The sequence below is a fragment of the Populus alba genome, chromosome 7 (genome assembly GCF_005239225.2).
Source record: "Populus alba chromosome 7, ASM523922v2, whole genome shotgun sequence".
NCBI lineage: Eukaryota > Viridiplantae > Streptophyta > Magnoliopsida > Malpighiales > Salicaceae > Populus > Populus alba.
In genome coordinates, this window is record NC_133290.1 from 12166466 (window position 1) to 12180047 (window position 13582).

A 13582-nucleotide genomic window follows, 5' to 3' on the forward strand; every position below is an offset into this window, starting at 1 on the left:
CATGTGCGCACCTTGTAAGGGCTTTCCTTTAAATATAAATGATGGTCAACCATGTACAAAGGCTCTTTAGTCAACAAAAAAAAAAAAGAGCGAACTTGTGGTAAAATCCAACTTAACTTCCCAAACTATTAGGTGAGAAAAATTGACCATAGAGTCATCATAACCATCTGTTTTCAACGGAGGTAGTTAATTGTTTTTTCCTGATAGTTTGAGGGTCTAAAATCAGAAAAGAAAAAGGTTGGAGATTAAATTGAATTTAGCTAGAAGTTAGGGTCTTTTGACCAATTAACTGTAAATCAAACTTTAAATACCAAGGTTGGTTTGAATGGTTTCCACGTATTGATAAGCATCTAGGCATTGGCTTTGGCCGGTGTCTAGGTTGATAATTTCAACTCTCATTTCATGATTAACCTAGCCATTATAGTTTTAGAAGTATTACATTATAATCCTTATAGTTTAAAGGTCTCAATGTTAAGTTGTTAACCCCAAAGGGTTGGTTTAATGGTATTTAACTCGGGGCTTGGAGGTTTACTCCCTGCGTGTCTCAAGTTTGAATCCCCTACCAACAAATCTTAGTTTCAAACTATAAAAACCTTGTTTGGTACGTGAAAGCTAATTCATGATATCCTGTGTTTTTTTTTTTTTTTTTTTCAAAAAAGAATTTAATGTGAAATTGATGATTTCTAATAAGAATAGATGTTGTCTTCACTGTTATATAGCTTATGTATACTACCTTTAGAAGATTTATAGACATAGAGAAAAACACACTTGTTATGATGACCAAAGTTTTATTAGTTATAGTGTCTAATAGCTCACGGCACCTTTTAAATTTTTTTTTATTTAATTATATGATAATTAAAATAAATATTTGTTAGAAAAACTAAGATGAAAAAATATATTTTCTTAGTCAATATTATTTTTATTATTCATGTATTTTTTTATGTTGGCAATTATATTTTTTTTTTTATTAAGGACATGGTTTATTGAATAAAAAGTAATACCAATTACAGAAATTCTTAAGAGTTCCAATGATTTTGATTAAAGAGGAAAAATATATCTATTTAATTAAAAACTCTTTTTCTTTATGCATGTATTTATTTATTCTTTAAAAAAACATGTTTTTTTATTATTAAAAACATTATTTTCAAAATAGAACTTATTATGATCGTGAAAGTAAGTTACAATAAAAAAATTAAAAAAAATCATGAATAGACTATTTTTATGCATTTGTATGAAAAAATATTTGAGAATTATTTTTTAAGAAAAATATATAAAATTTCACAATAAAAAATAAAATAGATATTTGTTTCTCATTGAATTTCAATGACTTAGTTTTTTTTTGAAAAAAAAAAACTTTGAATATTAGGTTAATGCATAATTATTCATAAAATAACGGTTAAAATTACCATAAAAATCTCTATTCTTCTTTAAAACTATGGTATAATTGGATAATTTCTTAGATAAATGTTTAATCAAATCAAGAATTTTATTCTAAAATTAAAAAAAAAATCTGGTAAGGGTCATTTAACAAAAAGACCAAGCGTGTCTAGGTCTGAAAAAAATGAGTCTACACATGTTTAATAGTTTTATTTTTTTTCTTTACAAACTAACTATACAAAGTTAAAAGAAAATAAAAATTTTAATGACTTTGTCTTGTAAGTATTATAAAAAGAGGACAATTATCATAATTTATTTTTTTATCCTTGATTTTTCCATGTGTTTTTAAAAATTATATTTTTGCTTCAATTTAATTTTTAATATTTCATTTAATTCTTATCACGATGATAATAAAAAAGAGTTTAATGAGTGAAATAAGAAGAAAAAAAGAAAAAAAGAGACTAAAAAATAATAATAAAAGATTATGTAAAAGAGAAACAATAAATAAATAGAAGGTTCAAGTAAAATTAAAAAATTATTGAAAGTGTGTGTAAAAGAGGAAATTTAATTAATTAAGAATCTGTTTTAAGAATTTGACAATATAATTGCTTAACGTTTTTTTTTCTACTTTAGTTTTTCCCCTTTTGTAGGGTCCAAATAGTTAAATAGAGGATGAGAAAAAAAAGAAAAAAAGAAAGAAAGAAAGAGGATATGCATGGAGATTGAAAAGAGATACACTTGTAAAATAAACAAGCGAAATTAGTACAAGGAAGAAGTAAAAAAACACAGGAGTCCAATTTATCCAACAACAACCATTTTTCGGTATCGGATCTCTTACCATAGTGGGAGGTGGTCGCCACCTTCCATGCCAAAAGAAAGAAGAGGGAGTCTTGCACAATGCATGGTGGTCCACGCGCCTCCTTGGGCTAATGAAGCATGGAATGGAGCTTTGAAAGAAGACATGTCAACTTTTGCGTGAGCAACAACACATCATGCTGGGGCTGTTTCTTTCTATTTTCCAGGACTTTTCTTCTCATCTGATCTAATCCTGACGAATCGTTATTGGCAATTTTAATCCAACATATGGTATATTTGTTGATCGAATAATTTTGTGATTTGTTTCGTGAATTTTTGAATTATAAACATGTATTAATATAGATATTGTTTTAGATAAATTCACAATATATTCATTATTTTATTTTATTAATATGGGTGTCTGAGCTAGTTCGCATGTACCTCGATTAATTCCATGAACTCTAAATTTAACGACCATGTAAGCTTTTAGTAGCTATGAGGTTTATAAAACTCGAATTAGTGACTTCTAGAGAGTACATCTAGAACCTGACCAGTTAAGTTACACCACTTAGAGTTTCATGATTTATTAACATATTTATAGTTATTTATGGTAGTTTAGTTTGGTAAAATAATTAAATTTAAATGGGTTAATATAAATTAAATAATTTAAAAAATTTAATCAAAACCCATGTCTCTGTTAGTTATTATTTTATACTTGCATAAAAAAAAAAGTGAGAATTGGGTTTAGTTGTCAAGTTAAAACTTTCCTAGAGATTTTTATCTTTAATAAATACATGTATTTAGTTTAGATGAAATATTTTTTTTAGGTTGCCAGCCTCTAGTACTCGGGTTGCCCCGACTAATCTGGTGGTCGTTTCGAGTCGTATACCTGACAGTGGCAGGTGAGGCTACCAACAATAATGTAATTTATTTTAGGTTGGATATTTTATGGTGATTTTTGTCTTTTATTTAATATAAGAAGTCTTTTATCTAAAATTTTTTCAAAGCTAGTTAGAGTTTTTAGTAATTATAAAATTAGTTGGTGACCAACTTATTTTTTTATTTTTATCCTTTAGACATGATTAAATAGCCATAACCAAGTATAATTCAACATGGAAAATCAAATATAATTTTTTAAATTTTATTTGATTCTCCTATTTATTTTTTTATTACTAGGTCCCTTATTTGCTTGCTATTGGCTCTCTAATCTTTTTTTATTCTTTAATTTATTTTTTATTAAAATAAAATAAAATATTAATAAAAATAATGAAAATTGACTGAATTTCAAGGAAAATATATTTTAGAAAAATTCTATATTTTTGAAAATATATTAAAAAAAACCAGGGTAAAAAAAATAAGCTATCTCCGTTGTTCTCTTTTTACATTACTCATAATACAAAGATAATGGAATTTTTTAATTTTATATAATAAGTTTGTAAAGATCAAAAGATAATGATACATGAAAATTTAAATTTAAATGAGTTAAATCTAGAAATAACCAATCTCATCTCAGCATAAAATTTAAATGATAAAAATTATTAGCCTAGTAATTTCAACACAAAAGTTTAAAAATTGGATTAAAATTATTTAGGGGACCCATTGCTCCTGCTTCCTGGAAAAACTTTAAAACAAAATTTATATATTTTTGTACTTGAAGAAAGATACAACTTGACATGAATAAATATTTCCCCTCTTCTTTCTTGTTGAATAAAAAAAAAAAGTCATTGGCCTGGCAAATCAGTGATTCTGAATTTGTCGTCAAGCACGGATGTGGATAGCGGAGTCGCCCGGTAAAGTCTCTTTTCTAGCCTCTGTACAAAGAACAACTCGGTCCTTCTGGCAAAAGCTTCAACACGATTGATTAAAACTCTATATACTCCTTCAAGGATTTGGTATGAGCTATTCATTTTGTAAAATAAAATTAAAAAATCCATAAATGACTGGGATCGAACGTAGACCAGCACCTTATACGTTGGGTCATGGAGTCTTTTTGTTTACTGTTTCCTTAAGATTTTTATATAAAAATATATATAGAGGTTAAAAAGTGAAATACGAGGGTCTCAAATCAGGGGTGTTGTTGCATCATCATTTTTTTAGCTAGAAAATCCGAAGACAAGACTTTGAACATACTCTTCTCCCCTCCTCCGGTCGGTAGAATAGAACCCTTCTTCCCCTCCTTCAACCTACCTCTAGGTATCGAAAAGCAGAAAACAAGGCTTTTATCTATGAGCGTATCTGTTGCTGAACCCAGAAAGGAAACAAGAACTGGGATGCCATGGCCATGGGAATATGAAAGGAAAGATATCTGCAAACATAATCTCTTTTAGTATACTATTTGTGTAGTTTTTAGTCTGTTTTTTTTTGTGGAAAAGAAATCCGTTCTACCAATTTTTATTGTTTTAAAGAAAAAGGGAGCATGGGAAAGCAACAAAAGTCGTTAAGGAGCAAAGCAGTCCACTTTGTGTCTGATCTCACCACTGTCATCCTTAATCCTATCTCTGATAAACCCTCCAAGCATCCCACTCCTCTTCCTCATCCTCCTCCTGTAAGTCCATCTCTCTCTCTCTCTCTCGATGTTTTTTCTTTTCTTTTCATGTTTTGGGGTTAAAGGTTGAGACTTTATCATCATGTTGCCTTTTTCTGGATAATTGGATGAATACCCACTTCTAATTTTATGATGGGTAGGAAGATTTTAATTTGTTTTTGTTATTGGGACTTTGGTATTTGATCTTATAAATCTGTTTTCTTTTCTTCTTTTTGTGAGTTCTGTTCATTGGTTATTAATTTTCAAGAATGAATGTAACTAGGATATTTTTCGCTAGAATTTTGATCATGGAAAGCTCAATGCATTTGATCATTGGGGTTGACTTAATAGGTTTATGAAATTAACTGTCTGTTTTCTTCTTGCCTTTTTTGTAAACAAAAGAGGAAAGGAACTTCATTGGAAATTAAAATGAAAAATGATCCAAATGCTATAAATCAAGACTGAAATGAGCTCCATGGTAGTGATAATCTTATCCAAGTAGATGTTGGTGTTTTTTTTACTGTGTTCAGCAGCTTAATATAACAATGTTAAGTTCGAGACTCTTCAAGGTTATCTATGTTGTAATCATTTTCCTATTGGGCTGGATTGATATTTCCAAGAATTACTGTGATTGGACTATTTTTAGCTAGAATCTTGATCGTGAAACTTCAATGTGTTTCTCTACTGTGGTTTCTTATGGGATTTAGGGGAATCAGTGTCTGTTTCTTCTTGTGTTTTATTAGTTGACAAAACAAAAAAGGAACTTCATTGAAAATTAAAATGTGACTGATGTTAGAAACCACGACAGAAATGAACCTGATGATGCATAACGGACACTCTTTAAGTCTTATCCGAACAAGCATTTGATAACATAGCAATGTTATGTTTGGAATAGCGAACAAGTAATTGATAACATAGCAAAAAAGGAACTTCATTGAAAATTAAAATGCAACTGATGTCACAAATCATGACTAAAATGAACCTGATGATGGATAGCTGACACTCTTCAAGTCTTATCCGAACAGGTATCTGATAACATAGCAATGTTATGTTTGGAATCTCAAAAGTTTGCTGAAGTTGTAATTACTCACTTATTGTTTTGACAGGAAGATGTCAGTGAGTCAAAAAGGAGTCAGCTAGAGTTCGTTACTGAAGAGGATACAGGGCACTTAGTTGAGGAGCCTGATACTTCTTCGTTTACTGCATTCTTATACTCTTTGTTATCGTCCTCAGAGTCTGGAAATAATCCAAAATTGGATGAGCGAAATGATCATTCAGCACAAATGGGTGACCAACTATCAGAGAATGTAGCAAAAGAGACTGGCACAAAAAAGGGGTTATTTTCAAGGGGCAAACAAACTCTAAGAGCTGTTTACCAAGCTACAAGAATTGGTGGATATCGGAGCCAAGAAATCAAGGGCAATTCAGACTTGAAAAATGTTGACGAGAATGATGATTTTGGTGGACTTGAGGTGAAGAGTATGCCGAAGCAGAACATGAAAGAGCCTGTTGCTTTGGGAGATCTTCCAGACATATCTGAACCTTCATTGCTTCTTTCAGAGAAAGAAAGAAGCACCCTTTATGTTTCCCTTCCAGCACTTGTTCAAGGGAGGAAATGGTTATTGCTCTACAGGTACAGGATTACAGATTTTAAATATACAATTGATTTTAAAAAATATATATATATTCATGTGATTGATAGCTAGGTAATAAATGGCAGTCTTTCCTTGACTTTCTCTTTCCATGGAGTTCTTTGTAGTACATGGAGGCACGGGATATCTCTTTCAACCTTGTATAGAAGAAGCATGCTTTGGTCTGGACATAGCTTGCTGGTAATGCTAATTTACTTTTGGCTAAGGACAATACTTTTTGTATTTATTTAATTTAGATTTGTCTCCTGAAGGTTATTTTGCAAGTGGAAAGCTGCGCCCCCCTCCCCCCCCACCAAAAAAAAAAACCCCACACACATGCATGTATATGAATCATTACAAATTGATCACATATGGGAGTAATTATATTGTACTGTTACCTTGCTCATAATTCTTATTGTGAAATAACTGAAAAAAGTTGATGAGACGAACTTTCCCACAGGAAACCTCTCCTGTGAGTGCAGTATCCAAGAGGATTTGGTGAATCTGTATTGTTTAGTCCAAAGTTGAATTGCTGGATCTGTTCCATTGATTACGAGCTTTGCGCATTAGTCATAAACCATGCGTATGGGCTTTTGAACTGGAGTTGCTCCAAATGTCTTACCATGCTAATTTTCTTTCAGGTTGTTGGAGATCGCAAGGGGGCAGTATTTGGTGGCTTGGTTGAAGCTCCGCTAAGGCCAACCAACAAGAAATATCAGGTAGATACAAACTTATTAATTCATATAGAAATCACTTTCTTTTATGCGTTGTGTTGACCATGAAGTTTGAACAGGGAACGAATAGTACATTTGTTTTCACAAATAAACCTGGTCATCCTGTTATATTCCGTCCTACAGGTATTTCCTTCTCAGATTTATAGGTGAAAACTCTTTATTCTAATTAACTGTCTTACTATTGGAAACATCTGGATTTTTTTGCTGGCGTGCCAAAACATTATTCCTTGCATGCACTTGCATACCTTATGGATGTTGTTCTAGCATCAGCATGCAAATATGTCATGTGGGAATGGGTAAAAAAATGTTCATCAAACTGATATTGTTTGCAGGAATTACAATAAAATTGGTTTGAAAGAAGCTTATACATGTTAAATGAAAAATAATTTCTTATTCTGCTGGTGCTTTTTGTCTTGCTAAATAAATTTTGCTTTACAGAATTTGCAACTTTGAGGACAAAAACTGCATTACGTATAGTGCATTTCATGTTAATTAACTTTTAGATGAAGCAATCACAGCGTACTGCTGCAAGCAAATGCTACATATCTCTTACTCTTAACTTGTTAGATCTTCATGGCCATGAGAACACTGAACTTATTACTTGCAACATAAAATTTACTGGTCCTTCAATACAAGGACATCCAACATGTTAAAACTATTTTTCTTCCCAAATTTTGTTCTCAGTATCTCTCTTAAAACTCCTGAAGATAGAATTTTTGGAAACTTATGTTTGAACCATGTATGTCAATCACAAGATAAGTCGAATTGCATGATGCCAAGAAAACTACAGTTAGATAGGAACTCAAATAAATTTCTGAAACGGAGAGTGGAAACTTAGTTGAAGAATGAAAAAGCCTACAACATGAGGGTACATATGCACATGCATGGCCATCCCAGAAAGGTGTTGTCTCAGAAGTCTACCGGACTTCAGTTTATCATCTATTCAAAACCTATTTCTGTTTTTGCTAAATCTATCTGTGCACTAACAGCAATGTTAAAGCAGGTGCTAATCGTTATTTCACTTTGTGCTCCACTGACTTTCTTGCAATTGGTGGAGGTGGCCGCTTTGCACTCTACATGGACAGTGATCTGTGAGCACCAACCTTTACTTCATGTTATATATGTATTTATTCTGCAACTATGTGTGATGTGAATTATGTCTGTTTCCTAGAATAAAATTTAGATAGTGTTTAGTTATTATTTTAGGATAGAAAAGACGGAGGCTGCGGGGATAAGGGAGACATGTCCCCTCTTCCTGTTTTAAAGGGACAAAGAATCGCTTCAAAACTTTCCAAGAAAATTATTTTTACATCTTTTTTTGTCTTTTTAACCAAACATATTTTGTTTATTTCTGTTTCTTTTAAATTTGTCCCTTTTGTTTTGAGACACTACCTTTACACGACGTGATTATATAATGGATCTATTTTTTTTTTTTCTGTTCAATGCAAAGATTAAATGGATCAAGTTCGGTCTCGGAAACCTATGGGAACCCTTGTCTTGCACACACAGAAGACTTTGAAGTTAAGGAAGTTGAGGTATGCATGGAGCCTCTACCCTTCTCTCTCCTCTCTCTCTCTCTCTATCCCTCTCTCTCTCTCTCTCTCTCTCTCACACACACACACACACACACACAAAGCAAGCCATTTCCTGTGGTTCATCAGCTCGACAGTGTCAAATTCCTTTTGGGATGGTTACAAAATAACTGACAGAAGTCGCATTTTCTCCTTCCATATTGCAGTTGTGGGGCTTTGTATATGGTTCAAAGTATGAGGAAATACTTGCTTTAAGCAGAACTGAGTCTCCTGGGATTTGTCGGTTTTGAACGTTCAAGAATGGGACAGAGCTCATTCATGATGACGTGGATCAAGTGGTTTGTTTGACACTACTGAATGATGCTGAATGCCATCAACCTTTGTACACAGATGTTCAATCTTTAAACCAAGAGTGCTTTTTAACGTTTTCTCTATCCAGGTTTTTAATGTCTGCTGGATTTGACAGTAATGACTGATAATACAACATAGAAGAACACATATGGCACTGCTAATTGTAGATCAAAGTTTGTAAATATATTTGATTAGGGAGATATTTTAGTTTATCATCACAAATGTATGTTAAATAAAAGATGTTTAACAAAAACTTAAGAGTTTATATATGATTAAAATTATAATCATGAAACGCATAATTCATGGAAAGCATAATTCATGGAAAGCACATTTAATATAAATATAATAAAAAGAATTTGAGCGTGTAATAAATAAATAATTAAACTTGCATATTAACTAGTAATGAAAAATATATATGTTTGAATTAAAATAAAAAAGTAATTATTAGTTGAAGTGTGTAAAAGTAAAGAAATTTTTGTTATTATTAATAAATTTTTTGTTTGCTTTTTACAATTAAGTCTCAAGTAGAAGATATGATATAATCTATAAAAAAAAAAATAACTAATAATATTTATAAATAAATATCGAATCCATAATAAGAAAAAAAAAACTTGTAATAAAAAAACTTAATAAATAAAAATAATTAAACTATGTAAGATAATAAAAATCAACATTCATTCTCTTTCTAGCTAACTTATAGTTTATACATGCTTAATATTATAAGAATGCAAAAACATAATTCATGACAAATATTTTTAAAATAAATATAATAAACAGAATTTTAGCATGTATATTAATTAAATTAAATAAACTTGCAATTGATATTAACTAGTAATAAAAAATATATATGTTTAAATTAAAATAAAAGGAGTATTTATTAGTTGAAGCGCTTATAAGTAATAAAATTCTTGTTGTTATTAATAATGAATTTTTTGTTTGCTTCTCACAATCAAGTCTTAAATAGAAAGAGTAGAAGATATATATATATATATATATATAAAATAATAATAATAATAATAATAATAATAATAAATAAGTATTTTGACTTCACAATAAACAAAAAATAAAACTTGTAATAAAACTACTTAAAAAATAAAAATAATTAAACTATGCAAGATAAAAATTAACATTAATTTCTTTTCTTGGGATTCAGTTTTTATTATTTCACTTATAAATTGTATTGTATACAAAAATCATATTAGTAATACTTTTACCAAGTAAGTTCACATGAAGTATTGGAAGGATCACAAACGATCCAAATAAAACTCAATTTTTTTAAATAAAATTTCATAAACTGTAATTATTCATTGTACTAAATTTTTGTACATGCGAACAATAACATATGTGTGAACAAAATTGACCAAATAACTATGGTGTTAATCTTAGAAAGCATAATTAAGAAAAACAAAAACCATAATCGAACCAGCAAAATAGCATGAAATATCATAAAAAAATTAACAATTCACTTATTGAAAAATATAAATCAATAAAATATATGGCATGCATCAAAACATCCAAAATATAAAAAAGATAATTTTAGAAAATAAACTAAAACTTTAAAACAAAGATACGTGGCAACCTTTTAAAATTAAACAAAAAAAAATAGAGAAATCATAACAAACCAAAAGGTTACAGATTAAAGCATATAGAAATAAAATTAAATTTATATGTGAGAATATACCAAATTAAAAGAAGTTAAATTATAACTTAAAATTTAAAGATGCTAAAAATATCTTTCACAATTAATCTATATTTTTTTTTCACAAGATAAACTAAACAAATTCAAACATAAAAATAAAGCTTTAAGATTATGGATTAAAGTTTGTAAACATATTAGACTAGTGATTAAAGATATTTAGTTTATCATCACAAAAGCATGCTAAATAAAAAGATGTCTAATAAAAACCCAAAGTTTATACATATGTAAAACTATAAGCATACCAAAGCATAACTTATTGCAAACATGCTTTTAACATAAATATAATAAAAAGAATTGTAACATACATACCAAGTGTTAGAAAATAATATAAATTATATCTTGGGATATCACCTAATAGCATAAACTTTTAGGTTGAGATGATTATTTGATATAGTATCAGAGCCTTGATGATTAAGTGGTCAAGAGTTTGAATCTTATCATTCATTTATTTAATAAAAATCAAGTACAAGGTAATTTGAGCTTATGCAAGTTTCAAGCTCAAAGGACTTTCATTTGAGGGGGTGTGTTAGAGAATAATATAAATCATATCTTAGACTTCACCTAACAACTTAAGTTTTTAGGTTGAAATGGTTATTTGATACTAAGCATATAATTAAACTTGCAATTAATATTAATTTAAAGTTCTAGCATGCGTTAAGTAATAAAAAATATCTATGTTTAAAAATCATAATTGCAACACATCTATTACAAGCTTTAGCGCTTCAATTAAGAATGTGTTTGGTATTGTAGTAATGATTATATTTTAAAGTGTTTTTTTATTTGAAAATATATTAAAATATTATTTTTTTTTAATTTTTAAAATTCATTTTAATATTAGTACATCAAAAAAATATGAAAAAACAAAAAAAAAATTAAAGCAAATAAAAAAAAATTAATTTTTTTTAAATATTTTTAAAATGTAAAAATAAACTAGCTATACACTTTCATCATATTTAATAAAATCTTTTCAACAAGCATGCAACTCTTGACACAAATAAGACCAAACGCGGCCACAAATTAATTACAAAAGCAATGTGCTATCCGAATTTTTTTTTTCAAATATAACCATTATCCGGTTAAGTTTGATTCCTTGCACTATATTGTGAGATGGAGTTTTTTTTTTCTCTCAACATAAAAAAAAGTACATTTAATAAAAAAATTATTATAGACCGAAGTTTGCATTTAATAAAATAAATTGAGAATTATATGTACCAATAAATAATTATAAATTTGTTGGTTATAACTTAAGATTAAGTTGAGAAGTTAAGATAAAAATGCTATTTCTTAAAAAGAAAAAAAAGGGTAGAATATTTGTTTAAATTTGAAATTGGATTCCAAAGTTTTAATTGATTTGAATTAATAAAATTAAATTATATCTTGTCATATCAAGTATTAACACACTGTCAAAATTTATTCTTAACATTACGAAAACTTATATAAAACCAACCTAAACAAAACATCAAACATAATCACAAATCAACTTAATATAAAAAGATTAAATTGAAAATATAAAAAAAAAACCAAGTAACAAAAAAATAAAATTATAGATAACTATTGTAATGCATACTAGATTATGTTTTTCTTCTATGTTGCATTTCCATAAAAAAAATAATTAATATTTCTTCTATCTTGTGTTGTTGTCCTTGTTCTTGATCACAACAATATTTCATAATTTATTGAACATTAATTTTGCAAAACCATACTATTAAATGAGAAGTAAAAAGACTTAATCAGAAAACGACGCGAATAAAACCAAAACTTATTTACTGCTAGTAACCTTTTTAAATATTTGTGTAATAAATACACAAAGATTTGAGAGCTACCGAAGGATTAACATGTTTTGTTTTTATTTTTATTTATTTTGATTATCATTTAGAGGAATCAAAGATCAAGTGATAACCCAACATCCCTAGGCTCATCTAAGTGTTGAGCCTAGATATGTATGATTCTGATGATCTGTTAGACTCAGCACACCTTTGAGCTCAGCCCACACATATATGGTTCTATCAATTTGTCAAATCCAATACCCTTAAACTCATTCAAGTGTTGAGTTCAATCATATATGAGTATGGTAATCTATTAAACCTAGCACCCCTAGGTTTAGCTAAATATTGAGCCAAAGCATGTATAGGTTTGACAATCTATCAAATTCAATATACTCACACTTAGCCAAGCGTTGAGCCCAATCATATAAATATATTTTTCCTCTGATTAAGTTAGAGATATTTTTTTCTTTGATAGAAAAGAGGCAGGAAAGCAATTAAAAAAAAGGTGAGAATTGACTATAAGAACCTACTGGAATCCTTAGAAAAGAGGTTAAAAAACCTCTCTTCTCAATGATATATTTATTTTTAGAGTATGTTTTTAAAATATCATGGTATTTTTTTAAAAAATTACTTACTTAAATATCGAATAATCCTTAAATTTATATAAAAAAAACTTTTGAAGATATCAATTACCAACTACCAATCACTTTGATAAGGAAAAATAGATCATATTTTTAGAAGCAAGAGTTAACATATTATCTAACACAAAAACCTTGTTATCAAATCACTTAAATATTTTAGGACATTATTATTAATTTATGTTATAAATCTTGTGTGTTTCCAATATGAACCACATATTTTCAAAAAAACTTAAAAAAATTAATTTATGTAGTTATATGTTTCTCAACATGAACCATGATAATTTTCATATATGTAATGAAATAAAAAATTATTCTGAATATATGAGAAGGTTATGATATATGCAAAAAATGCCTTGGATACATGTAAATCAAGTCAATATGCTACGAGACTAATTTTTTTTTTTTAAAAGATTAATTTTATAACGTGATATACTATTAATTAATTTTTGGTAAAAATCAGAGATATTATTATCACTTTTTGTAAGTCATAAATTTTATATTTTATTATTTTTATATATTTAATTTTTAAATA

General features: G+C 28.6%; 1 protein-coding gene across 2 annotated transcripts; it reads left to right on the top strand.

The window, feature by feature from the left end:
* The first annotated feature begins 3959 nt into the window (after positions 1 to 3959).
* Positions 3960 to 9156, top strand: LOC118043574 (uncharacterized). 2 transcript variants are annotated; one of them, XR_004686665.2, is made up of 8 exons: positions 3960 to 4717; positions 5803 to 6329; positions 6456 to 6528; positions 6969 to 7046; positions 7121 to 7184; positions 8065 to 8184; positions 8512 to 8596; positions 8800 to 8816. XR_004686665.2 is itself a non-coding variant. In XM_035051590.2 (8 exons), the coding sequence occupies exons 1-8, from the start codon at positions 4589 to 4591 to the stop codon at positions 8881 to 8883; spliced, it is 1128 nt and encodes a 375-aa protein (XP_034907481.1). In that variant the 5' UTR covers positions 3961 to 4588; the 3' UTR covers positions 8884 to 9156. The 2 variants fall into 2 exon arrangements, 1 of the variants encoding a protein (XP_034907481.1); XM_035051590.2 differs by having other exon boundaries at positions 3961 to 4717; positions 8065 to 8152; positions 8800 to 9156.
* The last annotated feature ends 4426 nt before the right edge of the window (positions 9157 to 13582 follow it).